Genomic DNA, 26,205 nt, shown 5'->3' on the forward strand with positions numbered 1-26,205 from the left:
CCATCACATTCTCCTCTCACTAGACGAAATTTGATTTTTTAGTGGTTGTTTTTTTTACAATTGAAGCAACAAATCTAGACTTCAATGTCCAAAATTTCGACGATTAACAATATATCTAAGTATTTTATTCAAAGATATGTTTAGTTAAATTATTTTTTAGTATTCTAATTTCGTCATTTTGTGTTCTTACGGGGGTGTTGATGGTGGCGTTAGGTATCATTGACGATTTGATGGCGATTCAACAGGGTAGTAACTTTGTAGTATAATTTTTATGATATTGATTTTTTGGGTAGCTTGGGCGGCGACGATGGTGGAGTAACATTAGTTAGGCTGTCATGGTGTTTTTTTGTTCGAGTTTGCACTGTCGATTTTATTTTCGATTAATATAATTCCATATACTCACCTCGCCCTTGAGATGAGAACTCGATACCATAGGGGTTTTGAAGGTGGATCCCCAAATTTTAAATTTTATTTAAATAGTTAACCAAACATCAACTATGAGGTTGGATGATTTTAAACACATACTGATTCCAAAATATGCTGAACCAAATACACCCTTAATAATTTAATTTCCACTTGTCTACTTGAGCCAGGCCCAAATTTGTAGCACGGTTTCGAATATACGGAGTAGGTTATGCAAGTGTGAAATACAGAGTAAGTGAGATCTTCTTCAACCTAATTTCAGTTTTCTGGCGGAAAAACTTGGATAGAATCAGCAAGTTTGGTTGGGAAACGTGAATATTAGATTGAAATCTCGTTTCCCATTCGTTTCCGGGATGAATTCAGTTTCAAACACGTCTCCATTTTTCTGAAACGGTTTCGGAAACGCGTTTCCCGGTTTCCCCGTTCCAGGACGTTTCGGAAACGGTAAGTCGTGATTTTTTGGCGTTTCCGTGCTTCGTAGCTTTCATGCTAATGGATTATGGATTAATTGTTAATTTATCATTATTTCTGACTATGGTATCTGATTTTGTTCTATGCAATCATGTTTATGCCATGGATTATGGATTAATTGTTAATTTATCACGATTTGCTACTATGGTATCGGATTTTGTTCTATGCAATCAGTTTGTTTGACCTTAAATTTGAATAATCCTATTCTAGAAGTCCTGAATCCCCACTGATAGAAAGTTAATGGTTCTGAACCCCTGATCTTATCTTGTGCTGCGGCTGCTGCCTTTTTATCCCATGTGTTTCTTGGTTATCCGACTTGTTGGCTTCTTCCAGCTAGAAGGCCATACTCCTGAACTCACATCGATCTTTGTGTTTACAGTTGTATGTTAAATGGCAAAGCAAACTCCAACCCTGTTTCTTGAAGACTGGCTTAGGAGCAGTACCAGCAGCAGCAATGTCAGCAATAACAGCTCCAAAAACTCTGCTAATTCATCCGCTCAAATGATAATTCAGGCGTGGGTTGACCTCAGGGAATGTCACCAGAAGGGTGCATTTCATCCTCGTCACCTACATTCTCTTAAAGCTCTTGTTAATTCACAAGCCTCATTATATGTTGCTGATCCACAAGCAAAACTTCTCCTATCTATTCTCTCATCTCCTAATATTTCTCTTCCTCATGATTCACCGCCTCTTATTTTCAGACTTCTTTATGTATGGGTAAGAAAATCATCCAAACCCTCGTTAGCACTGATTGATTTGGCCATGGAGGTTATTGCACACATTTTTTCTGACCAGTTTGATGCTAAGAAAAGCAAGTCATTATTTGCGGAAGGTGTTCTTCTTGTTGGTGCTTTCTGTTCTGTCCCTTCTATCGCAGAAAACACCAAAACAGTCTGCTTGAAGCTTGTTTGTAGAATGTTGGAGGAACAATACCAGTTGATTGGCTCAGTTGGTAAACTCATTCCCGATGTTCTTGCAGGGATAGGATATGCTTTATCCTCTTCTGGAGAAGTTTATTTTGTTAGGCTGTTAAACTTTCTGCTAGGGAATTGGGTTAAAATAGAGGTACCCCATGATATTTCTCATGCATTGGTTATTTTGCATTTGATAGAGTGGGTTGTGTTCAGATTAATTACTTCTAGCTCTTTGGAGAAAATTAAGATATTTAGCTGTGAAGTAATGGAAAATCCCAAAACAAACTATGCTAAATATGCTGTCCTCATGGCCACAGCTGGAGCTCTAAGAGCATCTAATAGACCTGTGAAGCATGGAGAGCGGCTCAATATTGTTACTAGGTTCCGTATTGCAGCAGAGGCTCAAATTGAAGTTATAGCATCAGACCTGATTTCAAAAATAGCTACAAGTAGTAACATTATTATTGAAGATGCTGAAGTCAGTTTTATTCTTCGTTGCCTCTTGTTGGCTGCATCTCGAAGTGGGGGGTTGATTTCCTCAAGGGGACCATTGCTATTATCACTTGCTTTAGGCTTACTGATTGAAGTCCTTCCCTTGAGAAGATTTTATGGCATGATCGTTGAATCTCAAACTAGCGATAATGGGGTTTTGATACCTGTCGACGTGAAGAATCATCTAGAAAGCATTCTTTTCAGGGAAGCAGGGGCAGCAACTGGTGTTTTCTGCAATCTTTATGCATCTGCTAGTGAAAAAGATAAGTCTAGGGTTGAGGATCTAATTTGGAGTTACTGTCATGACATCTACTCGGGACATAGGCTAGTGGCCTTGCTGCTGCAAGGCAGGTCAGACCAATTGCTTAATGATATGGAGAAAATAGCCGAATCGGTTTTCCTGATGGTTGCAGTCTTTGCATTTGCCGTTACGAAACACAAATTGACTTCAAAATTCTCGAGGGAGATGCAGATGGATTGTGCTGTTAAAATTTTGATCTCATTCTCCTGCATGGAGTATTTCCGGCACATTCAACTTCCTGAATATATGGAAGCAATAAGAAGTGCAGCCACAAGTGTACAAGAGAACGAGATTGCATGTGTCTCTTTTGTTGAATCCTTGCCTTCTTATGCTGACCTGACAAACCCTCAAGGTATGAATCATTGTGATATTCTATTTAAACACTTCATCAATAAGTTTTAACGATTGATCAAATCAGTAATGTTCTCCTTTTCGGAAAGGGCCAAGTATTCTCTTGTAGATTAAAAAAAAAGTATTTTGCAACCTTGTCTTTTAGGATTGTGTCATCTGCAACGTGGGAACTATATATGGTCCAAAGATGAAGTACAGACGTCAAGGATCTGGTTCTACCTGCGGGTTATTCCAACTTGCATCAGCCATTTGCCTACTAATGAGTTCCAGAAAGTGGTTGCTGCCACAATGTTTTTGTATCCTAAACCTTATTTTCTACTAAGTACTTAATAGATAACCCTTACTGATGGATAATATTTTTAGCTGTTGATTCCTTATCGCAAATGCTAATAGATATATGGGTCATCCGGATAACAAAGTAGCACGGGCCTCACATTTAGTGTTCTCGTCTTTTGTAACTTTTGAAGAGGAATCCTCTCAAAAGGAGAGGATGTTGTTGAAGGAGCAGCTTGTTTTCTATTACATGAGGAGGTCCCTTGAGGTACTAAAACTGCTGTTAAAAGTTTGAAAAAATATCGGACTTTGATTTTTTTTTCTTCCTGGTATTACTTTATTTTAACCTTTTCTTAAATATGTAGGCCTATCCGGGAATCACGCCATTTGATGGTCTTGGTTCTGGTGTTTCTGCCTTGGTTCGACATCTTCCTGCTGGAAGCCCATCCATATATTACTGCATACACAGTCTTGTTGAAAAGGCCAATGTGCTGAGCAGAGAAGTCACGAATCTTAAGGGTTCTGAATGGTGGAAGAACTGGCAAGGAGACTCAGAACCCTGCCAGAAAATCATAGAGCTGCTTATGCAACTGATATCTATGGTGGACATACAGGTAGTGAAAATAATGTATTAACTTACTAGATGACATTTAACTTAGAGCCTGGAATATGGTCATATGGGTAAATGCATAAATGTGAGGATTAACTGCTGTTAAATTAACAAAGAAAAAATTAAGGACTTGATATTAAGGAAATTTTGAAACCTGGCTGAGATGGACGATGTGCAATGATTTTTGTACAGCTTGATCACATTATGTGAGAATTTGCTGCTGCCCATGCTAATTTCTTATTCTCCATTTCATGATTCCTTTGTCATGATTATCCAGGTGCTACCAGAAATGATGAAGCGGTTGGCGCAGCTAGTTATCCAATTACCAAAAGATGGCCAGAATGTGGTACTCAACGAGTTATATTCCCTTGTTGCAGAATCGGATGATGTAACAAGAAAACCTGCATTAGTTTCATGGTTACAGTCGCTTTCTTACGTCTGTTCTCAGCCCACTGCTACAAACGAAGCATGCATAGAGGTTTCAAGAAGCCCCAATTCACTAAGCTTGCAGAACGTTACTGCACGATTATGATAGATTAAGGTACTCATTTCTTAAATTAAATGCACAGGTTAGTTATATGCATTGTATTCAGTTTGTTGATGTTATCCTAGTTGAAATGAACTTGAAAACATAGGAACTGATAGCCACGGTTTTACTCAACCCGTTGCTATTGCATTGGCACCCTTATAGTTAAACAGTATTACTCAGAAGACAAAGCTTGGTAACATGTAGCTTATGTCAGATTGTCAACAGTAAATTTAAGTGGTGTAGTGTAATTGAGCTTTATGTTGGTTTGTGTTTCAACTATACACTAATTTTGTTTTCTAAAGCCTCCACACCTGGTTTAATGTACAAGCGACCTATAATGATGCCTAGCCTTGCTCACTTGATACAAAGTTGTCCTTTGACTACGAGCTTGATGATGTGACCTACTTTATACTGGCCTCAAAGAAATAGGTCAATAGGGTGTTCATTGCAAACTTGTTTAAGAACCAAGTAGGTGTCGCTGGCTTGGAAACATAATTGTAGAGTTTTTCTATTTCTAGAACCCTTCAAAAGCTGATTGGGCACTAGGAGTACAGGACTAAACTTTCAGTTTGTTTTCTTCTTTGTGTGCCTGAATGGCAGGGTAATTCTGAAGATGATTTCATAGCAAAAAGCCAGGTTTGGCAATTAGCTTTTAGCCTTTTAGCTTATTGCTGTTAGCGTGTTAGGCCGATTTTTAGTAGCGGCGTCTGCAAAAGTATGATTTGTTTTATTTAGTTGTTATTTTGATTGTGTAAATGACAATTATGAGATTGACATAATTTACTGCTGAATACTAGGATGTTCTTTTTTTCATTTCTAGTAAGCAAGTGAGATTAATTGATAGATCGGAGTAGCAAGTGAGATTATAGCTGATACTATAAGGAACTGACCACCTGGACCACCCATTTTACATCTGTTTGGGATTTTTTCAGCCTCGGAACCAACATATCTCCTTGAATGACCTTGCCAAGAAGTATGGCTCTCTGATCATTTGGAAACTTGACCAAGTGCCAACTGTGATAATCTCTTCATTTTCCATGGAAAAAAAAGTCCTTCAAAAGTACGATCTTCCCCTCAAAAGCACGGTCTTCTCTGCCAGTAACCTGCATTCTAGCCAGAGACTTGGAAGAAGTAAGGTCAAAGATCTTCTTTCTTGTGTTGAGAATAACAGCAAAGATGGTATTGCAGTCAAGATTGTTCAACCAGCGTTTCCACTTCCCTCAATTTGTGATTTTGCTAATAAATTACGAAATACTATAAGAGAGATGTTGGAACTACCTTGCAGACTATTTCAGGATCCCGCAAAAGATAGATCCAGAAGGCGTCAGCTGGCGTACGAGTAGACTCTTTGGGGGAAGTGTGATTGATCAATTCAAAAAAACAAAGGAAATAGGGCTCAATACAAGGCAATGATATTTTAGCTGCATTGCTGAGTTGCTGCACAAGTCGTGGGAAAAATGAGGAAATTATTGAGCCTCCAAAATCTTTTTTTTTTTTTTGGGTGTTAGCACCCGGTTCATCCTTAGGGCTAATTCGGATTCGGGGCGAGTTCTGAGTGGATAGGTTCCAATTCCCTCCCAATTGTTGTTGCGGGGGATCGAACACGGTCCTCCCTACCAAGTTCAGCCTCAATCACCACTGAACCAACAGACAATTGGTACTGGTGTCTTCTTACATCCCTTTTGAGTTTTTTAGACATTTTCCTTCTCTTGCTGTCTGAAATTTTGTCTCTCTTCCTTGCAGGACTTATTTGCTGCACGACTGACGTATCGTCACCTACTCTTGAGTGCGCAATGGCAGAACTATTGCACAAACTAACAGAACTTCAACAAGTTATTGGTAGAGGAAATTGAGTTGAAGAACATGACATCCTTCAACTCCCATATACTTGCAAGCTGTGTCCAGAAAAGTTAATACAGAAGTAAACCTCTTTGACTTTACTGTGTGTGCCAAAGAACGATCAAGTATTCAAGTGTATGGGTTATAACTTATAACTAAGATGAGCTCCAAGTTTGTGGGCGAATCCCTCTTCCTTTGTCCCGGACAGTATCAGACACTGATTTAACGGCCGTGATTTTGAGTAGATTCAGTTTGTTGCCCGCTGTAGGATTTGTGTTGAGTTATCCTTGGACCTTGGTTAATCTGACTGTGGAACGGAGGGAGTACACTTTGTAACTAAAATAACTTTTGATAAGTTCAGTTAAGTACATACTTCGTATAAGATAAATTCAGAAAAAGTAAGTAAAAATCACGTGAATAGTACGCGTGATTAATGATCTAGTGTCATTTATAAACATTTGAATTATCAATTATCAGCCGAGACACAACCCTAAGCCACATGCCACCATGTTGTACAAACGGTACAATACTTGCGTACCTAAGCTAAACTTTACTTATTTAAGCGTAATTTGTTGTGTCGGGCTATATTAAAAAAAGTCCAACCTATGCTCAAGTAACGTTTTTTTTTTTTTTTGTTTGGACGGGAAGTAACGTCCTTACATACTAGCTACAAAACTGAGTGATACAAAGAGAGAAGCCCATTTAATAAAAGTTTCACATTAAAAATATAAAAAAGTTTTACATAACACATTGCAAAATGCAAATTCTACGATCATATATTTACCGAAATTGAGTAAGGTTTTAGCTTAATATTTACGCAAGTATGGTACAATTTTGGTATCAAATACCAATACGATCCTGGTATAGTGGTTAAGATAAAGATATGTGTGCGAATGTGCGATAAGTCTCGGGTTTTAATTGTCCCTTCCCCCATTTGTATTTTTATTGCTTTTCATGGCTCATTCACAATGATAAAAAAAAACTTTATGGCGTGAAATTTACAGACAAATTTCAAACCAAAATGCAAAATATAAGGTTATTTTAAAATATTTTTTTAAAAGCATGTGGGTGTTTTAATTTTTTTTGTTCTACTGTGAGGAGTTCCCACCACATTCGGCGAGTGGACTAATCTCTTGTGAGAGTTTGCAGGTACCTCGATGGGCAGCATCCATCCCAGTTAAGATTTTTTCCATATCCAAGGCTCGAACCCGAGACCTTGGTTAAGGACCATTCATGCCAACTTCAACTGGTTTAAAAACAAGTGGTTAAACCATATACCTCATCCAAACATAATTTTTGGTTTGGAGAAAATTTCATGGTTGTAGGTCGTGACAGGCGTCAAGCCCGTGCCTTCGAACTTCATAGGATTGGCCCACGGCCCAACCCATTAGCTATATTTGTCGTGCTGGAATTTTCAAATAGGTATTGTATGCTAGGTCCAAGCACATGTAACAACTTTCCCCCGACAAATAAATTGATAGATTTACCTGTGTAGTGTGTACGTATTTTTTTCATATAAAATCAAGAATAATTCATTATATATTCATACGAATTTCTTAATGAACACGTACTGTGAATCTGGTTTAAGGATTGGATTAACAGTGTATTAGATGGTTATGTTATAACCTTGGCTACTCGATCGGCTAGTTTAATGCTAGCTAAAGCTTTTTAGAGTATAAGAAAAAGATAGGATGAATTGATCGAAGATACAAGCTAGGGACAAACATAGAAAGCAATCCATTATGTATGTATGCCAATAAAAGGCACTTAGCTAGGCTCCACAAACATGTACAAACTTAGGAAGGGGTGTCAAATCGGATAAACGGATCGTGTTTGGGTCGAACTCATCGGATTCGGGTTGAAATAGATTGGGTTGGAACAGATTAATTTAAACGGGCCGGATCAGATCGGATTGAAAACTTTACGGAACGGATCGGGCCGTATTTTTTATGCACGGGTTCAAATCGGATCGGATTGTAAACGGGTCAGATTGTAGTCGGGTTAGGTCGGATCGTATAGGGTTTTGGTACTCATGTCGGACACAAGTATTTGTTTAAGGGTCCGACTCCATGATTTTAGACCAAAATAAAAATGTTAAAAGTATTTCACACTCATGAAGAGTATGAGTAACCTGAGTTGTTAAAATATGAGTTAGAACTTAATTAAAGTGGGAGTAGAACAAGAAGATGATAGAAGAAGCTAAGAGATAAAGAGAGCAAAAGTGAAGCGAAAACTAAGAAAACAAAATTGCATCCCACATCGGTGATAGATAAATCGTATATTCGTATTAGATGGTGAGGTTCTTTTTAAGAAGAAGGTTGATTAAAGATTTAAGCCTGATCCTTCAGGCAGATAATGGGAAATGAGGAGTGGTCAGTTTTTCGCTAATTATGCGAAATGGGTGTCCAGCCCCAAGCCTGTTACTCCGTACGACAATATGGGCATTCCAATTTATACCATATGATCCCTGTTCTTGAAGATCACCAATAGTTTTCTAAAGCTAAATTCATTATTTTTATTAACTTTTTTTTTGAAACAAAAGGTTTTGCGCAAAGTGTACAATATTTTTTTCTCATTCAAAGTTATTCCTCCTCTAATTCAAATGAATGTATGTAGAATAAAAGAAAATGAATTCATATGATGTTTACGTAAATATTTTGTTGATATGCTTCATAATTTTTAGCCTTTATACACTTGAGTTTGTATATTCCTTCAAACTTATTACATTTTTTTTTTAACCAAATGATCCTTATACTATGTATTTTTTTATTCTGTATTACAGAATGATTTACCCTATAAGTATAGTTGTCAAATTTTAAATTTTAATCTATGTTATGTTTCTTCTTTAATTGTGTGGTTTTGATGGACAATGTCATTTGTTGGAGATTGAATCGGAGATTTTAGAAGATAACTTTATAGTGTATTTTTAAAATTCTAAATAAACCAATTTTCTCATTTAAAATCTCTATTTTATTAGAATTTTAGTATGTACAATGGAGGTTGAAATTATATTATTTAATTTCGTCCCTACTCTATATAGTGTGTATCATTTCCTACGTACTTGTTCTTTTTACTTTTTATATATACGTATTACTTATTTAGGTTTATTTCTGAAATTATATTATTTCTTCCTATTGTTAATTTTTTATGCTTATTTCGAAAACTTTGATTTTTATTAAGTTAGATTATAATTATTTAAGATATGTAAATTTGATTAATTTAGTTATATTAAATTTGTATTTAAATTTCCCTTAATTTTTTTTTTCTACTTTTTTTTCTTGCTTGATTGATTGATGTGTGATTGAAGATGTGAATTAATTAATTGCCTTTTGAGTAAAGTATGATGTGGCATAGCTAAGAGGATAGTATTGAGGATTTGCTAACCTCTCGTTACCCACCAATCCGCAATATAGATTAGATGGTTATGTTATAAACCTTGGCTAGTTGGCTTTTTAGAGTATAAGAAAAAGATAAGATGAATTGATCGAAGATACAAGTTAGAGACAAACTTAGAAAGCAATCCATTCTGTATGTATGCCAATAAAAGGCACGTAAGCTCCACAAACATGTACAAACTTAGGTACTCATGTCGGACACAAATATGTGTTTAAGTGTCCGACTCGGCTACTTTGTTAAAAAATGTCCACTATTTTAGACCAAAATAAAAATGTTAAAAGTATTTCACACTCATGAAGAGTATGAGTAACCTGAGTTGTTAAAAGACAAATTTGCTAAAAATGATCTTTTATAACTCAAATTTTGCGAGAAAGGACCTTATATAAATTTTTTTGTGAAATCACACCTGAATGTAAATTTTTTTGCGAGAAAGGACCTAAGAGAAGTTTCCGGCATTGACTGAGCTTTTCCGGCCATTGACTTGCCCGGGGAGCATCACATGTGGCTTAAGTTGGTTAAAGGCGCTGATTTTCCCGAGTCTTGAATTTTCAAACTTGATTTTATTTTGTTTTTTTTTTTCAACTTTAGGTTTTAAAGCTTATAATTTTGGAGGAAAATTGGGTGTGGTTAGCAAAATAAAGCCACACGTGCTTCTCACGTGCAAGTCAATGGCCGGAAAAGCCCAGTCAATGCCGGAAACTTACTTTTGGTTGTCTTTCGCAAAAAAAAATTACATTAGGGTGTGATTTTACAAAAAAAATTATATAAGGTCCCTTTTCGCAAAAACATTTACATTAAGGTGTGATTTCACAAAAACAATTATATAAGGTCATTTTTCGCAAAATTTGGGTTATAAAAGGTTCTTTTTAACAAATTTACCTTGTTAAAATATGAGTTAGAACTTAAAGCGGAGTAGAACAAGAAGATGATAGAAGAAGCTAAGAGATAAAGAGAGCAAAAGTGAAGCGAAAACTAAAATAAAAAATTGCGTCCCACATCGATGATAGTCAAATCGTATGAGCTGGTGAGGTTCTATTTAATAAGAAGGTTGAATAATGATTAAAGTATGATCCTTCAGGCAGATAATGGGAAATGAGGAGTGGTCATTTTTCGCTAATTATGCGAAATGGGTGTCCAGCCCAAGCCTGTTACGACAATATGGGCATCCCAATTTATACCATCTGATCCCTGTTCTTGAAGATCACCAATAGTTTTCTAAAGCTAAATTCATTATTTTTGTTAATTTTTTTTGAAACAAAAGGTTTTTTGTGCAGTGTACAATAAATTTATTGTATTGTATATCAAGATAATTTTTACCCATTTTTTAAAATTTTAACCTAGTTTAGATTAACTTTAATATTAATAAAAGAAATTAATAGATAAATATTTTAAAAAGTTAAATAATTAATTTTATATTAGTAGAAAACTTTTACATATAAATTTGTGTTTTTGAAACTTAATTCATTATTTTCAAATTAACTATTTTTGAAAACAATTCATTATTTGATTTGTTTTTTATATTTGGTTTTTTTTGCCCATCAAAGATACCTTTCAAAGGTGGACTGGATAAAGATGAAATGATTAAACTCTCTAATCGATTTTTCTTCCAAACGTTCAAAAGATGTGGACTCCTTACGTAAATGTTCAAAAACCTGTTGCGACTTACGACCATGAGTGACTTGAAAATTAAATGTTGAAAAAAAAATTACACTAAGATGTGCCTGCACAAAAAAATTTATAAAAAGTTCTTTCTTGCCTAATTAAAAGATCATTTTTAACAAATTTGCCTAATTAAAACTCTTAACAATTACAAGTTTAATGTGTAAAGATTAAACTTGCTTCGTCTAGCAGTTTAACTTGACAAAAGTGTTATATCATCTACATTAACCAAAGTCAAAATCCAGTCATAGTTTCCAAAATTAAGTTTCAGCCATTCACATTCTCTCTAACATTGTTGGGAACAACAAAAAAACTACTTCCTTAACTGTGAAAGCTACTCCAAAGAAAAGAGAAACGGCAATTCGATCATATATTGAACAAATATGATGTAATGTATGAAAAAAAGAGTTATTAATGAACTCATCTAGCTGGATCAAATACTCTAGTAAAACTAAACTGTCAAGAAAAGAGATGTACACAGCTACAGACCACGACTGCTGGTGATCATGATTAGCCAAGCATCGGCATATCATTAGAAAACCATCAAAGTTTTGCTACAGCTTAATTTTGTGTATATAACAAGGTGAGCGCCATGTAGAGGAGACTGTCATTTTGATTAGGTAGGCCGTAGGGAAAATGCAATACATAACTGACTCGTGCACAAATAATGTTGATGAACGAGAAACTTTCCAACCAAGCATACAGCTTCAGATGTCTCGATAATCATTTTGGTCAGATGTCTGTTTCCTCATCCTAAATTGCAAGAAATCAACCAAACAATCAGTCAATCAATCATCAAACAAGGGTTTGTTTGGGGATATCAAGTGCTTGAGACTGGGCATATTATATGAGAAGAGTGAAAGAAGCAGATATCATACCACTGCCATCTTATCCCAGTCCTTCAATTTAGAATTTGTCAACATGTAAGTGTCACGTAATGGAGCCCATGCAGGTTGGACACTGTCTTCCTCACCTCTAGAGACAGATGCCTGCATTGCAAAAATGGAGTCAAACCAGACACAAAAGCTGATACTTTGAGATTAGGAAACGGAAGAGAGGTTAAGAGTTCCAACCATGAAGATCATGAAAGGTTTTAACAACATTCTAAATGTAAAAACATGGTAGCTTTACACAAAGCAATCCATTTACTTCATTTTCTCACACATCTTCCATAATTTACAAGTTTGCAATCACCACTTATACTTGAAATCCTGTCTGAAAGACCAGTAACTAAGAGTCTAAGATCATACAGGTCATTACAGCACTCGGGGAGGAACATTTGGTGAATTAAGGTATAATAGGTTATGTGTTGCAAATTCTATCATAACCCACCTAGAACGGTCTGTAGAAAGATAGATTTGAAAAAAGAGAAGAACAAAACTAAAATCTGTGAATGATTTTAAGAACACCTAACTCATTGATAATATTGAGAAAGCCCAACAAAAAGGGCGGTTTTGAAGAAATACAAGTGATTTTCAGGTTTTACAATTTCAGTGCTATGTTAATCCAAAGGATGAATCTCTTTGTGCAGCAATTTACATCCACCATCCAGAGCACTAGAAGTTTGGAATTCCATATTTTCAAACTACGATGTTCCCTGTAAATCAAGAAAAAAAAGGGCCATTTGGTGGGAGATAGTAGACTAAGTAGAGCACATCCATAGTACTGGACACAAGAAATTGAAAAACCAACCAACTGCTGCAGTGTAGATTCAGCCAATGGCACACTGCCACCACTGAACCAAATCAAATGGGTCGTTTGAGGGGGAGGGGGACAAGTTAGCGGTATAGCCAACACTCATGAGCTAAAGAAATAGTGGACCGAGGCCAAATGAAAAGCACAAGGTTAAAAGAAAAGTTGGCATTTCGGACTTCCAGAATTTAAAAGGAAAAAATAATGAAGATAAGAGTATAAGACACACAACCTTGGTTGTACCCTGAGCTGATTGTGCAGAAGCCTTGCTCAATTCATTCATGAATGCCTCTTTTCTCCGCTTCGTCAAAGCTGGCATAACAAGGTATCATTTATTATGTTCATGATGAAGAGAAAATCACAAGTGGGATAAAGAATAATTTAGAGTTAAAAAAACTACAGCAGAACTCAGTCCAAACAGCAATTCAATGTGATACAGACACTATGCTAGATCTCGGATGGGAGGAAATGACGCACTTGAATTTAAGCTTAAAAGGTCACCTATCAAATGAAAATCAAGAGCGCAAAGGCCATACAAACCAGGATTAGCAATCTGGATCGCAACTCATGTTTTATGAATGCAAAATGACCTAGGAAATGCACTCTTGTTTGGTATATGGATCATACTTCCCCTTATAATGCATGCAGCAACAGAAGGCAGCAGAGGCTGACAACCTTTACTGACAGCCTGTTGATGGTGGGACAACAATCCCATCCCAAGCCTCACTTAGAACAATAGCCGTTGCGGCGTTGCATATTATCTCATGCAAAGACAGGCACTCAAGAATAAGGGTCTGTCTCTCGTAATCCAACTGCTTGTCTTGCATAATCCATAAATTCAAAAGATTCACGCCCAATTAGGTCATAAGAGATTCATAATTCCAACTTCAATCTCAAATACCATTATATTCTTAACCGTCCATCCTAATCCTCAAATGAGTCTCATTTTTTTATCAATAAAGATCTTGAAAACTAGGGGGGGTGTTACCCATATAACCGGATGTTATGACAAAATTGCTCATGCCACAAGCTATCATGAAGTACTTTATCTACAAGAATAACAATATCTAATATAATAAAGAGGCCCAATGCAAAAGCCTCGAATATTGGAACCTTAACTTTGTCAAGGCTCAAGGGTTAAGCTAGAACCATAAAAACCCAATGGTTTTTTCTGTCAAAGTGCACCATCAAAATGGCCAATGGAGCCATATTCCACACTTCAGCAAGTGAAACATTTTTTGTCCTTTTCCAGGCAACAAGGACATATTTACAAAGCAGGGAGGAAAACAGCTTATCCCAGACAAGGCAAAGGATAAGTGCTAAAGAAATAGAACACAAGGATAAAAGAACAAAAGATGAAAAACAAATTCTACCTCCCTAAAGCACTGATTGCAAAAACTTGCAGTGATAAAGTTCCTTCTCTTAAGAAAATCCTCAGTTCCGGACTCGGCATCTTTCTTTGGATGTCACTCAAGCTAAAACATAAGCTTTTAGAGGAGAGTTGCTTAAGAAGTTCATGGAAAGTTACAAGAGGGTTGCAGATGATAAACAGAAAATGAGCCCCCCTTCAACAGAATTATTTTAAATGACTGGGAACATTGAATCTGGATATGGATTGAATCTCCCCCCCCCCCCCCCCCCCCCCACACACACACACATTTATTTGAGCTTCCATCCTACCCCCCCTCACATTCTAGGTGACAGCACTTTCATTAAACAGCTTGACAACTGGGAAGTGTTCAGCACACAAGCAAAAGGGGAGGATGTGAGGGGGGGTAAAATTACACCTGGGTGTCGGATGGAATCGCACCGACTTTTCGGTAGAGCAGCAGAAGAGTTAGGGTTGAAGACAGCAAAAATCAACGTATCCAGAAAATATCTGCCCCTCTGAGGCTCTGACAGAGAGCGAGATAGGAGGAACGTCATATACATCTAAATGATCTACCTACTATGACTAAAACCTCCAGGGTGATATAAGTAGCTTAAGTAGAAAGAAATTATTAAAATGCAGCCCTCAGCAAAGGTGGCATACTGCTCCTACATGATTTTTTCTTATGCAGAACCAGTCCTATCAAGAAATTCAAAAGAAAAATATGAGTAATACCTTTGGCGTCTTTAAAACTTGAAGGATTCAACCCTTTCTGAGCATTTTGGGCCTTATTAACCTAGAAAAAAAGACAGAAAATGAGCTTAAAATAAGACAGACTTCAATGTGCCAGGTTTAAATACTAAAGGAAAAACTTGTGCAGCATCACTTACAGCATTAAACAACTTGACGACTGGAATTTTTTTCAGCAGACGAGCATCACAATCGCATCAAATACACAGGGAAAATTTTGATAAAATCAGACGTCGTGTAAGCTTGAAGCTAAAATATATGAAGACTGAACTTTGTTGACAGATAATGGATGGGTTAGACTACCTCCTTTTGTGGCAAGACTTATAAGAAACTTATCATGTGAATCTAAGAAATTTGCAGGCTGCACATGTCCCTTTTCCTCAATCTAGTTACAAGGTCAAAAAATAAACTGTAAAAATACTGTGCCAGGATAGACAGAGACGACGAAAATAATTATATTTACACATTAGTTCATTTAGAAGCTAATAAGAGTGAAGTACCAAATGCTTTTCCTTCTTTGCTTCGCCTTTAACCTTCCGTTCAGTGACTTCTTCTGCAAGCTTTGCTACAACAAGCTTCTTATGTGCAGATAACACTGGACCCTGCAAAAACAAGACCCGTACATAAGTAACATACAAAGAGCTATCTTGCAAAGAGGGGCATCATAAACTTGTAGAAATTACCAGTGTCTCATCATCAATCTGCTTTTTCATGATACTGAGAAATGCCGCCCTGAAAGCATTACAGCCTTCTGCAAACTTTGTGATTCCAGTGCGAACTTCACGTTCTTCATCTGAATCTTCTCCTCTAATAGGGTCTGCCTCGTCATCACTGTTTTCAGAAATTCCGTCTCTCTCAGCCTCTACATCTTCACCATCACTTTCAGCAGCTGACTCATCCTCATCATCATCTGAATTATATTCCCTCGCCCTTTTACGATATAATTGTTTCATTTTCAGACTCGTTTTGGCCTTCTTCTTATCCGTTCCCGGACCCCTTTTCATTATCTTACAAGCAGGAGGTTTCTTGGGCTGTTTTTTCCTTTTATGCACCATTGATTGTGGCGGCTGTTGAGTTTCCTCCACCATCTTTTCTTCGCCAACTTTAACAGCTCAATCCTAAACAATACCCCAAAAAATCTGAACTTTCATTAGGCCTGTCTATGAGAATCATAACAAAAAAGGGTAGAACGAATTTCAAGTAGAATTGTGAAGTGGGTATAGACTAATTAGACATAAAACAACACCAAAACAAAAACCCAACTGAACATAATTTACAATTTGAAACCCATCATATCAAAAACAATAATACCAATTTCACAACACCAAAACAAAGCTAAAAATAAAAAACGAAATAGAATATACTGCCATCATATCAGAACACTGCACTTTTGAATCAATATAGATAAAAATAAAATCAACAGAAGAAATCGATAGAAAATGGATAATTACAGAGAATAGCAGCAGCAGAGAAGGAGAGGTGGTTGGCAGAGGCGCCGCCGACTAGAGATGAGAAAGAACTATGCGATTTGCCGGAGTTGGAGTTTGACAATGGTGAATGGGGCGCTGGGTAACTACAAAACTGAGGGATACAAAGAGAGAAGCCCAGAACGCCGGGCAATAAAGGTCCAGAGACGATGAATCTCTGAAAATGTTTTATTAGGGTTTAGTCTAGTCGGAAATTAATTCCTAGGGTTTAATAAAAGTTTCACATAAAACCACATTAAATTAAAAATATAAAAAAAAAATTACATAATACATTGCAAATACAAATTCTACCATCATATTTTTACCGAAATCGAGTAAGGTTTTAGCTTAATATTTACGCAAGTATGGTACAATTTTGATACTAAATACCAATAAGGTCCTGGTATAGTGGTTAAGACAAAGGTATGTGTGCAATAAGTCTCAGGTTTTAATTGCCCTTTCTTATTTGTATTTTTATTGCCTTTCATGGCTCATTCACATTGATAAAAAAAAAAAACTTTATGGTGTGAAATTTACAGCTTAGGTGCGATTTGGACAAATTTCAAACAAAAATGCAAAATATAAGGTTACTTTAAAATATGTTTTTAAGCACATTTTTTTAAAAGCATGTGGTTAAACCATATACCTCATCAAAACATAATTTTTGGTTTGGAGAAAATTTTATGGTTGTAGGTCGTGACAGGCGTTGAGCCCGTGCCTTCGAACTTCATAGGATCGGCCCACGACCCAACCCATTGGCTATATTTGTCGTGTTGGAATTTTCAAATGGGTATTGTATGCTAGGTCCAAGCACATGTAACACCGTATCAACGGTGTCATGCAATGTTGTGCTTACGTAGGTATTTTAGCCAAATATCATATGTAGTTGTAACATATTTTTCGTGTTAAGTCATGTCTTGATGCGCTTTTTCAAAAAATGGCACAGGTCGGTCCAAGGCCAAACACACAGAGTAACGTGTTGTCCCATACCTACCCTGTGTCGTGTTTTTCATGTTGGGTCGTGCACTTCATGTGTCAGCCCGACCCAAGGTCATCTTTACATATTCACATAATAGCCAGTCTTCTTTTCAGACTGTTTGATACTTATATAATTGTTAGACTATGCATAATAATATGTCAACTAGAAAGGAATTTAGGAAATGGGTGACAATTTGATAGCACAACCAAACGATGCAGAGTGGTTGGAAGCTATCAAAGCAACGAACATAGATATCACTTTAGTTTTCCAACCACCTAACAGAAAATGCAACACCAGCGCGACCTTTGATCAGATAATCACACGTGCACATATATGTGCATTGCTTTTTTTTTCGAGTAGGTCTAATCAAGGCCAGTTACATCTTTTACATATGATCACCTCTAGCAATGGTAGGCGGTAGGAATAATTACAAAATTGCCAAAAGCATGGTTATCAGGATCAGGATCCCACTTGGGATTGGTGGGGGGTAGGATCGGATCGTAGGATCGTAAGATCCTACAAATTTGACAAATTGAGCGATCGAAATGATATTTGGTGACTAGTACATGATTTTCTAATAAAAATAAGACCCAAAAACACACTTTTGCTCAAATAAGATCGATATTAGTGTCATACATGGTAAAATATGTAATCAACCTACTGTAATAAAAAAAAGTGTCCTTCACATTAACAAGCCAGTCAAGAAGTGATCACCCATTCACCATAATATGGAGAGCAGCAGTCACACAGTACTCAGATAATCAGAGTAAGTGAGTAACAGACATTCAGAGAATCAGAATTGACATTCAGAATTTCAGTGTTGTTAAGCCACTGAAATCATACATTCAGAACAATTATCACACGCAGCTCACAACAAAGTCACAACAAATTCACACGCAGCTCACAAATTCTAAAGTCAATTCATTACACGCATCTTAGCAAGCAGAAAGCAGCAACTTCCTTGATTAAATTAAAAGAAACAAATTTGGGCAAATTTAATTGACAAATTTGGGCAAAAACGAATTTGGGCAAGAAGAAGGTTAATAAATGAATTAAAGGTATGCAAATTAATCACATAAATCAAATTAAAAGTTCGAAAATCAAATGAATGAAATGTATCAAATAAATTGAAAGTAGAAGTACTTAAATTAAGAAAAAATCTGAATAAGAATTTAAGAAAAAGTAGCGAAAAAATTACCGCGTGTGGCTGTGTGCTGGAGAAGTGATGTAGCAGCGTGGAGAAGACGACCTAGGGCGTCAAATTCGAGCTTCAAAATAAAGACAGAAATAATCGAGTAAAGGGGAGAAGCAGAGGAAAGGGGAGTACAGTAGCAGCGCGGAGAAGACGAACTTAGGGCGGTTTTGTTTTTCTTCTTTTTCTTCTTCTTAATTTGGGCTTCAAACAGTGGGTTTTAAATTTGGGCTTCATTTCAATGGCCAAAAGCAGGATCGTTAGAATCGGTGATAGGATCTCCATTCTATACGATTCCACCGATTCTGTACGATCTTGAACGATCCCATCTACGATCCTGACGTATTTACGATTTAATTAGAATATATTAGAAAATTAGACAAGACCAGAAAAATTTAGATTAGTCCAGAAAAATAAAAAGAACTCACAGAAAATATGCAGGTCATACCGGACTAAACCAAAAAGAATTAGATCAGACCAGTGGCGGATTCAGGGGGGTACAAGGGGTACAGTTGCCCCCATTCCCTGAATTCGCGAACAAAATATATAACGAAATAGTTTAATAAATTACAAGCTCATATAATAAATCTGCTATAAATCTTTCAAGAAAACAGGCTTATCTCAGTTGGCACCTAATATGTAAAAAAGTAGCGGTATAATTTGTAATTTTCTTATTTCACTCGTTTAAAAAAATATCGGTATATATTGTGATAAACTTCACTTTTATATGTAGCTGAACTTAGTTGCATACTTGTATGTGTTATATAGTTTTCTCTAAAATAAAAATCGTGTACACAATGTTAGATGTCAGACACGTAGTATCATCTTTAAATTAAATTCTATTGATTCTTAACAGGCTTTCAATTTCATTTTAGTGGTTCTTATACCTACTACTCCCTTTGTTTTTCAATTTTTCTATTGTTTATTTGAGATGTGCAAACATACTAATAAATGGTTGACAACATAAATGAAGTATATTGTGGATTTAGATTTTAATTATGTGGAATAAACTATTACAACGAATGTAAATTGGACCCTTTTTATAGCGAAATTCGACCCAATTTTTTGTCGAATTTCAATAGGAAATTTTATTCGTACCCCCAATTTCTCAAATCCTTGACCCGCCACTGGATCAGTCCATAACAATAAAGAGAACAAAACCTTAATTTCTGGCCGCATTTAAGAATGCAGGAGTCCTATGACGTTTGTTTGTAAGCTAATTAATCGTAGATAATTAAATTACTACCATGTAATATATCTTTATTAAAATTTATTTCATAAAATTGCAGATGGAGTACGACGAGATTTGCAGCAAGATTTTTTGAAAGATCTTCATTCAATCTTTGAGGACGACGAGTAGGTACCAAACATTGAGTGATCTCGAGGATGCAGTGTACTTGAATATAAAATTAAAAAAAGATTGTTGCTGCCCGGGATCGAACCGGGGACCTGCAGCGTGTAAAGCTGACGTGATAACCACTACACCACAGCAACTGGAGTTGCTACTTTGCTCATACAATATTTTAAACTTAAAAAAAGCTCAGCAGCTTCGTACCATTCCAGTTCGTATCTATTACACTCACAAATCACAACTTAACCTATTCCGTGCCATTCCACCTACAAAAATACCATTATTGTCATTACAGTAGCAAAATTCAGGTCCCTGCAATTCCATTATACCCTGTAGTATACTAGTATGTGTGCTCAGCTTAAAGGCATTTAGTGCTCCACATCTAATTCAGAAATTATTTAGTGCTCCTGGAGTTCTGGGAGAGTGGTGGGAGCCCCAAAATATTACGCTACTTGCCACTGCCGATCAACGAAATCATACACAAAATGGCAAAGAACATGGTTAACCAAGATAAAGGACACAAACCTACAATACATTTACTTACTCTGACCAATTGTAACATATCTGTAATCACCAGGTCTAATGCAAACTTTGACCATTATTATATTTAACCACATACTAGTATAACTTACAAGTAAAAAAAAAAAAAAATAGAAGTAAATTTTTTAAAAATACACATTTAACAAATCTAACAAAGTTTTTAACCACCAAAAGATTGTTGTGAATTTGCAATATAAAAAACGGAGTAAATATATACAATCAGTGTCAGATTTCTCCATTATTGGGTGAAATTCTGCTGAAAGAAAATCAAGGGAGAAAGGCTTAGAGAAAGAATTTGTTTCATTGAATGAGTAATTAAGTTTGTTTACAATAGGTACACTATATATACAAAGCTGAATGAGGTGTTCAGACCAATCAAACACACTCGATTGTACACCTCATCACAGCTAGCCTAAGGTAACTAATTATTACAATAAAGATCAACAACTGACACTCCTAACAACCTTCCTTATTTCTAGGGGAATCAGTTAGACTTCCTTCTAGAAGATGCGCAGGACACTGCATGCTTGCATTGCTACTGCTGTTGGCATTGCTACTGGCATTGCTACTGCTGTTTGTAGGCATGACTTTGTGTGTCTGCAGTCTTGGTAGCTCGTGTGAAGTATGCTGATAATGACAAGGCTGAATACCAACAATCAGTGTATTCCCATCAAGCATCAATATCCAATGTTGATATCTGGCAATACTGACATTTAAAGTTCATGAAGCACAAACAAGGAAAAATTTTGTAAGTACCTCTTTTTAAAATTCATTTTGTGAATTATAGTTCAAATTGAGTAGTTGAAACAACTCAAAAATGGAAAGTGTGAAAACCATACGACATTGAACGTAACTTTCACCTTGTAAGTGGAAATTCTTTAGTAATGTACATCCTACTTTTATTCTTCTCACTCTAATCATCTTTTTAGTTCCTTCCACCTCTGATTTCATCACATCATTTCTTCTCAACCACTCTTAAGATTCCCATGTTTTTTAAGAAAAATTTGTCACCTTCCAAGAGATTGCCCAAATTTTATAAATTCTCCTCCTCTTCTTACCCCAGTGTTCAAATTTGTCCAACATTGTCCTGTTCTCCCAAACTCTCAAATGAGTTCTAAAAAAGGTATTTTCTGACAATTTTTCCACATAAAATTCTTTTATGCTTTTAACATAATCAACATTCCGTCACAAAGAGCAATAAGAGCGAAGCCAAAATACAGTAGAGCTGCAAAGACCCATGGATTACCTGAACTTTGTGCTGTGGTTTGCATTAGCATGCATTACAATCCACCTTCTCCTCACAATTGCAAACAAAGGCAGTGAAAAAACCCGAAAGAATCTTCCACCAGGTCCTCCTTCTTTACCCGTCATAGGGAATCTCTTTAACCTCGGCACCAAGCCACATATATCCTTGACTGAACTTGCCAAAAAATATGGCCCTCTCATGACTCTGCAGCTCGGCTGTTTGCCAACAGTGATCATTTCTTCAGGAGCCGTGGCCAAAGAAGCACTTCAAAAGAATGATATTTCCTTCTCCAACCGGATGATCCTTGATGGTGTCCGTGCACTTGGTCATCATGAGAAATCAGTAGTCTGGTTACCAGTAGGATCATCTCAATGGAGAACCCTACGAAAAATCTGCAACTCACATGTTTTCTCTTCCAGTAGACTCGATGCCAGCCAAAGCCTTCGGAGAAATAAGGTGAAAGACCTTCTGTTGTATGTAGAGAAATGTAGCCAAGCTGGTGTAGCAGTGGATATCTGTCAAGTAGCCTTCACCACTTCCTTGAATTTGTTATCAAGTACCTTTTTTTCAGTGGATTTGGGTGATCCCAGCTCTCAGTTTGCTCGTGAATTCAAAAGGACTTCAAGAGATATCACAGAAGAAATAGGGAAACCCAACATTGCAGATTATTTCCCTATACTTCAAAGAATAGACCCACAAGGCATCAGGCGTCGTACGAGTGTTCATTTTGGGAAGATAATGAGTTTATTCAAAACCATGATCGAGCAACGACTGCAGAGAAAGAAGCAAGCAGGCTCAATACAAGGCAATGATGTTCTGGATTCATTGCTAGGCATCAATCAGGAGAAGTCTAAGGAAATCGAATCATTAAATATCCCAAACCTATTACTGGTTTGTCTCCTGCTCTTCCTTTCTCACCCCTTTAACTAAAAACTTGCACTTTCTTAACAGATCGTATTTGCAGGATCTATTTGCTGGTGGAACCGATACAACATCGAGTACCCTTGAATGGGCTATGGCAGAGTTACTACACAATCCTGACAAGCTAAAGAAAGTAAAAGCAGAGCTCTATGAGAACATCGGACAAGGAAACCTGGTAGAGGAACCAGATATCTCCCGACTCCCATACTTGCAAGCAGTTATCAAAGAGACCTTCAGACTACACCCAGCTGTGCCCTTTTTGATTCCCAGAAAAGTTGATTCAGATGTGAAGCTCTCGGGCTTTACAGTACCGAAAAAAGCACAAGTCTTGATCAACGTATGGGCGATTGGGAGGGATCCAGATGTGTGGAAGAACCCGAATTCGTTTGAGCCAGAAAGATTTATGGGATCACACATTGATTTAAAGGGTCATGATTTTGAGCTGATTCCATTTGGTGCTGGCCGTCGAATCTGTCCTGGACTGCCATTGGCGATTCGAATGCTTCATCTGATGTTGGGGTCACTGATACATGGATTTGATTGGAAGCTGGAAGGCGGAATTACACCAGAGAAGATAGATATGGAAGAGAAATTTGGAATCAGCCTGCAGAAAGCTCAGCGACTTCATGCTATTCCAGTACATGTCTGAATATTACCATATCATACCATTTACTCCAGTAGGGGGTAATAAGGTGTATGCAAGTTATGCAACCATAGAACTTAACACAGTAAAGAGGTTATTATTGTTAGACCTATCTTCTATAGTAACTAGAGTCAGTATCATAGTATTATAGTCTTGAACTCTTGAATACAGAAGGAGATTTTTATTTTCCCAATTTCAAGTCTTATGACATGCTACTCGAATTCGATATGAATTTGAGTTAGAGAGACTGATTTGTTAAAAATCAGTCTCTCTAGCTAAAACAAAAGTCTGGACTGACCCGGGTTTAACCGGGTTGATCCGGGGATTTAGCGAGCACCCGGCCCATTGAACAGCTTTACCAGTAGCTTTCAGGCAATCAGGAAATGGGAACATAAAACAACATACCCCATACCAAGCATATCCTGAAAGAATCAGGCAACCGGCTACTTTTGTGGAAGTTAGTGAGTGTATGTATATACATATAATTTACAGCCATTCTAGCATTTTCTCCTCCAGAGTGGTCCTACATACAAGATAATTTAATCAAACTGCTCCCACTTAAACAGAAAGCGACGACTTTCAGATCCACATGCATTACGTGGTAACTAAATAATCATCTTCATAATTACAAACAGCCAAAGCAGATCAAACTGTTATCCACAACGACCCCAGTAGTAGTATGAGATTTGGCCAAATCTTTAACAATAACAAGTAAAACACACAACAAAAGATAAAGATAGAGCTCAAAATCGATCATGGATTACCTGAGTTTTGTGTTGTATCTCCTTTTAGCATGGATTGCAATCCATTTAGTCCTATCAAGTACAAAGAAAGACAGTGATTCAAGTCCAAGAATATTGCCACCGGGTCCTCCAACTGTACCCATCTTTGGGAACCTGTTCAGCCTTGGAACCAAGCCACATATCTCCTTGACTGAGCTTGCTAAGAGATATGGCCCTCTCATGACTCTGCAACTCGGCCGAGTCCCAACAGTGATCATTTCTTCTGCTGTTATGGCAAAAGAAGCCCTCCAAAGAAACGACATATCCTTCTCCAACAGGATGGTCATTGACGCTGTTTGCGCACTCAATCACCATGAAAATTCATTAGTTTGGTCCCAGGTATCACCAAAATGGCGAAACTTGCGCAAAATCTGCAGTTCCCATGTTTTCTCTACCAACAGGCTTGATGCCAGCCAAAGCCTTCGGATGAACAAAGTAAAAGATCTCCTTTCTTATGCTACAAAATGCAGTGAAGACAATACAACAGTGGATATTGGACAAGCAGCTTTTACCACTATCTTAAATCTGCTATCAAGCACTATCTTTTCAGTTGATTTGGGTGATCCCAATTCTGAATTTACTCATGAATTTAAAGAGATTGTAAGAGGTATAATGGAAGAAGCAGGGAAACCCAACTTTGCAGATTACTTCCCACTTCTTAAAAAGATTGACCCACAAGGTATCCGGCGGCGAATGAGTGTGCACTTCCAGAAGATAATTGATTTATTCAACTCCATGATTGATAAACGGTTGCAGAGCAGGAAAACATCAGATTCAATTCAAGACAACGATGTTCTCGATGCTTTGCTAGGCATTGATCAAAATAAAACCGAGAAACTCGAGCCATCAAAAATCCCTTATCTCTTACTGGTACATACATACATACATACATACGTAATGCATTTCATCAAATACGTTGCCTGCATTATCATTTATCACACTCTTTGATGCATTTCATCAAACACTTTATGTGCACTAATCCAAAAATAATTCCACACAGGACTTATTCGCAGCGGGAACAGACACAACATCAAGCACCCTAGAATGGGCCATGGCGGAACTGCTCCGCAACCCAGACATACTAAAGAGGGTAAAGCAAGAACTCTGCGAAACAATCGGAAAAGAAAACCCAGTTCAAGAATCAGACATCATTCGTCTGCCATACTTACAAGCAATCGTAAAGGAAACATTCAGATTACACCCAGCAGTACCATTTCTAGTACCAAGAAAAGTTCAATCAGATGTCAATTTGTTCGGGTTTACAGTACCCAAAAACGCACAAGTTTTGGTGAATGTATATGCAATTGGAAGAGACCCAGATGTTTGGGAGAGACCGGAATTGTTTGATCCGGAAAGGTTTATAGGGTCCGAGATTGATGTAAAGGGGTGTGATTTTGAGCTGATTCCGTTTGGTGCTGGCCGTAGAATTTGTCCCGGGTTGCCGTTGGCAGTTCGGATTATCCATTTGATGCTTGGATCGTTGATTCATGGGTTTGATTGGGAATTGGAGGGTGGGGTTTCGCCGGAGATGATGAATATGGAGGAGAAGTTTGGGTTTACGCTGGAGAGAGATCAGAGGCTTCGTGCAATTCCAGTTGTTCGTGTTTGAAGGTTGGATTTTCCAGATAAATATCTTTTCTTTTTCTTTTGGTGAATCCAGATAAATAATTGTAATACTTCATCCCTTCCGGAAATATCGCACCATTTGTATTTTACACAATTCACACTACGACTTTGGCCATTTTTTGTGATTTGTACGTAAGGAAATTTTACTCATGTGTGTGTTAATGTTAGATTCGTATCGATATATATTTTCTAAATATTAATTTTTTATAATTTTTATTTGGATACGATTTTAGATATTAAGAGTCAAAGTAATGGTTGAAAGAGTAAAAGTCAACCATGGTGCGATATTTCCGGAACGGAGGAAGTATATCAATTTGACAGATTACAAAAAATATAACCATATTTCGTTTTAGTAGTTTGAAGTTTGAAGTTTGAACCAACTACTATCAA

General features: G+C 37.0%; 4 protein-coding genes, 1 long non-coding RNA gene and 3 other non-coding genes across 12 annotated transcripts; 5 read left to right on the plus strand and 3 right to left on the minus strand.

Moving 5' to 3' along the window:
* Window positions 1-620: 620 nt before the first annotated feature.
* Window positions 621-7,516, plus strand: LOC110784372 (uncharacterized). 3 transcript variants are annotated; one of them, XR_008922706.1, is made up of 8 exons: window positions 622-867; window positions 1,274-2,953; window positions 3,098-3,248; window positions 3,346-3,493; window positions 3,591-3,839; window positions 4,113-4,376; window positions 5,297-6,021; window positions 6,108-6,621. XR_008922706.1 is itself a non-coding variant. In XM_021988823.2 (7 exons), the coding sequence occupies exons 2-6, from the start codon at window positions 1,285-1,287 to the stop codon at window positions 4,365-4,367; spliced, it is 2,472 nt and encodes an 823-aa protein (XP_021844515.2). In that variant the 5' UTR covers window positions 621-867; window positions 1,274-1,284; the 3' UTR covers window positions 4,368-4,376; window positions 7,353-7,516. The 3 variants fall into 3 exon arrangements, 2 of the variants coding, with proteins under 2 accessions (XP_021844515.2, XP_021844514.2); XM_021988823.2 differs by lacking the exons at window positions 5,297-6,021; window positions 6,108-6,621 and adding an exon at window positions 7,353-7,516 and having other exon boundaries at window positions 621-867; XM_021988822.2 differs by lacking the exon at window positions 5,297-6,021.
* A 1,044-nt stretch (window positions 7,517-8,560) lies between these two features.
* On the plus strand, window positions 8,561-8,671 carry LOC130464717 (small nucleolar RNA Z279/snoR105/snoR108). The gene has a single exon (XR_008925071.1). It is a non-coding gene; the product is annotated as a small nucleolar RNA Z279/snoR105/snoR108 (small nucleolar RNA).
* A 2,015-nt stretch (window positions 8,672-10,686) lies between these two features.
* On the plus strand, window positions 10,687-10,788 carry LOC130464716 (small nucleolar RNA Z279/snoR105/snoR108). Its single transcript, XR_008925070.1, has one exon. It is a non-coding gene; the product is annotated as a small nucleolar RNA Z279/snoR105/snoR108 (small nucleolar RNA).
* Window positions 10,789-11,604: 816 nt separating this feature from the next.
* LOC110784371 (uncharacterized) lies at window positions 11,605-18,881 on the minus strand. 2 transcript variants are annotated; one of them, XM_056832788.1, is made up of 9 exons: window positions 18,713-18,881; window positions 15,753-16,208; window positions 15,570-15,671; window positions 15,373-15,454; window positions 15,210-15,229; window positions 15,055-15,115; window positions 13,183-13,262; window positions 12,137-12,247; window positions 11,605-12,011 (listed from the first exon to the last, which is right to left on the minus strand). In XM_056832788.1, exons 2-9 carry the CDS (start codon window positions 16,155-16,157, stop codon window positions 11,991-11,993), a joined length of 882 nt encoding a protein of 293 aa, XP_056688766.1. In that variant the 5' UTR covers window positions 16,158-16,208; window positions 18,713-18,881; the 3' UTR covers window positions 11,605-11,990. The 2 variants fall into 2 exon arrangements, with proteins under 2 accessions (XP_056688766.1, XP_021844512.2); XM_021988820.2 differs by having other exon boundaries at window positions 15,753-16,187; window positions 18,713-18,880.
* Window positions 18,882-20,127: 1,246 nt separating this feature from the next.
* Window positions 20,128-20,200, minus strand: TRNAV-UAC (transfer RNA valine (anticodon UAC)). Its single transcript has one exon. It is a non-coding gene; the product is annotated as a tRNA-Val (tRNA).
* Window positions 20,201-20,572: 372 nt separating this feature from the next.
* Window positions 20,573-24,311, minus strand: LOC130463814 (uncharacterized). 2 transcript variants are annotated; one of them, XR_008923979.1, is made up of 3 exons: window positions 24,172-24,311; window positions 21,844-23,368; window positions 20,573-21,303 (listed from the first exon to the last, which is right to left on the minus strand). It is a non-coding gene; the product is annotated as an uncharacterized lncRNA (long non-coding RNA). The 2 variants fall into 2 exon arrangements; XR_008923978.1 differs by having other exon boundaries at window positions 21,844-23,409.
* Window positions 21,587-23,600, plus strand: LOC110784369 (geraniol 8-hydroxylase). The gene is made up of 2 exons (XM_021988818.2): window positions 21,587-22,734; window positions 22,808-23,600. The coding sequence occupies exons 1-2, from the start codon at window positions 21,835-21,837 to the stop codon at window positions 23,411-23,413; spliced, it is 1,506 nt and encodes a 501-aa protein (XP_021844510.1). The 5' UTR covers window positions 21,587-21,834; the 3' UTR covers window positions 23,414-23,600.
* LOC110784368 (geraniol 8-hydroxylase-like) lies at window positions 24,009-25,977 on the plus strand. Its single transcript, XM_021988817.2, has 2 exons — window positions 24,009-25,059; window positions 25,190-25,977. Exons 1-2 carry the CDS (start codon window positions 24,163-24,165, stop codon window positions 25,796-25,798), a joined length of 1,506 nt encoding a protein of 501 aa, XP_021844509.2. The 5' UTR covers window positions 24,009-24,162; the 3' UTR covers window positions 25,799-25,977.
* The last annotated feature ends 228 nt before the right edge of the window (window positions 25,978-26,205 follow it).

The sequence above is a fragment of the Spinacia oleracea genome, chromosome 6 (assembly GCF_020520425.1).
Source record: "Spinacia oleracea cultivar Varoflay chromosome 6, BTI_SOV_V1, whole genome shotgun sequence".
Lineage (NCBI taxonomy): Eukaryota > Viridiplantae > Streptophyta > Magnoliopsida > Caryophyllales > Amaranthaceae > Spinacia > Spinacia oleracea.

Bases quoted from the DNA above. Each gene is read 5' to 3' on its own strand.
- LOC110784372 (XM_021988823.2), top strand. From the start codon at position 1,285: ATGGCAAAGCAAACTCCAACCCTGTTTCTTGAAGACTGGCTTAGGAGC. The intron at 2,954-3,097 runs GTATGAATCATT...CTTGTCTTTTAG, and splicing joins TGACCTGACAAACCCTCAAG to GATTGTGTCATCTGCAACGT. The intron at 3,249-3,345 runs GTATCCTAAACC...AAATGCTAATAG, and splicing joins GTTGCTGCCACAATGTTTTT to ATATATGGGTCATCCGGATA.
- LOC110784371 (XM_056832788.1), bottom strand. From the start codon at position 16,157: ATGGTGGAGGAAACTCAACAGCCGCCACAATCAATGGTGCATAAAAGG. The intron at 15,230-15,372 runs GTAGTCTAACCC...AAAAAATTCCAG, and splicing joins AAGTCTTGCCACAAAAGGAG to TCGTCAAGTTGTTTAATGCT. The intron at 12,248-13,182 runs GTTGTGTGTCTT...TTTGCAATGCAG, and splicing joins CAGCTCAGGGTACAACCAAG to GCATCTGTCTCTAGAGGTGA.
- LOC110784369 (XM_021988818.2), top strand. From the start codon at position 21,835: ATGGATTACCTGAACTTTGTGCTGTGGTTTGCATTAGCATGCATTACA. The intron at 22,735-22,807 runs GTTTGTCTCCTG...TCGTATTTGCAG, and splicing joins ATATCCCAAACCTATTACTG to GATCTATTTGCTGGTGGAAC.
- LOC110784368 (XM_021988817.2), top strand. From the start codon at position 24,163: ATGGATTACCTGAGTTTTGTGTTGTATCTCCTTTTAGCATGGATTGCA. The intron at 25,060-25,189 runs GTACATACATAC...AATTCCACACAG, and splicing joins AAATCCCTTATCTCTTACTG to GACTTATTCGCAGCGGGAAC.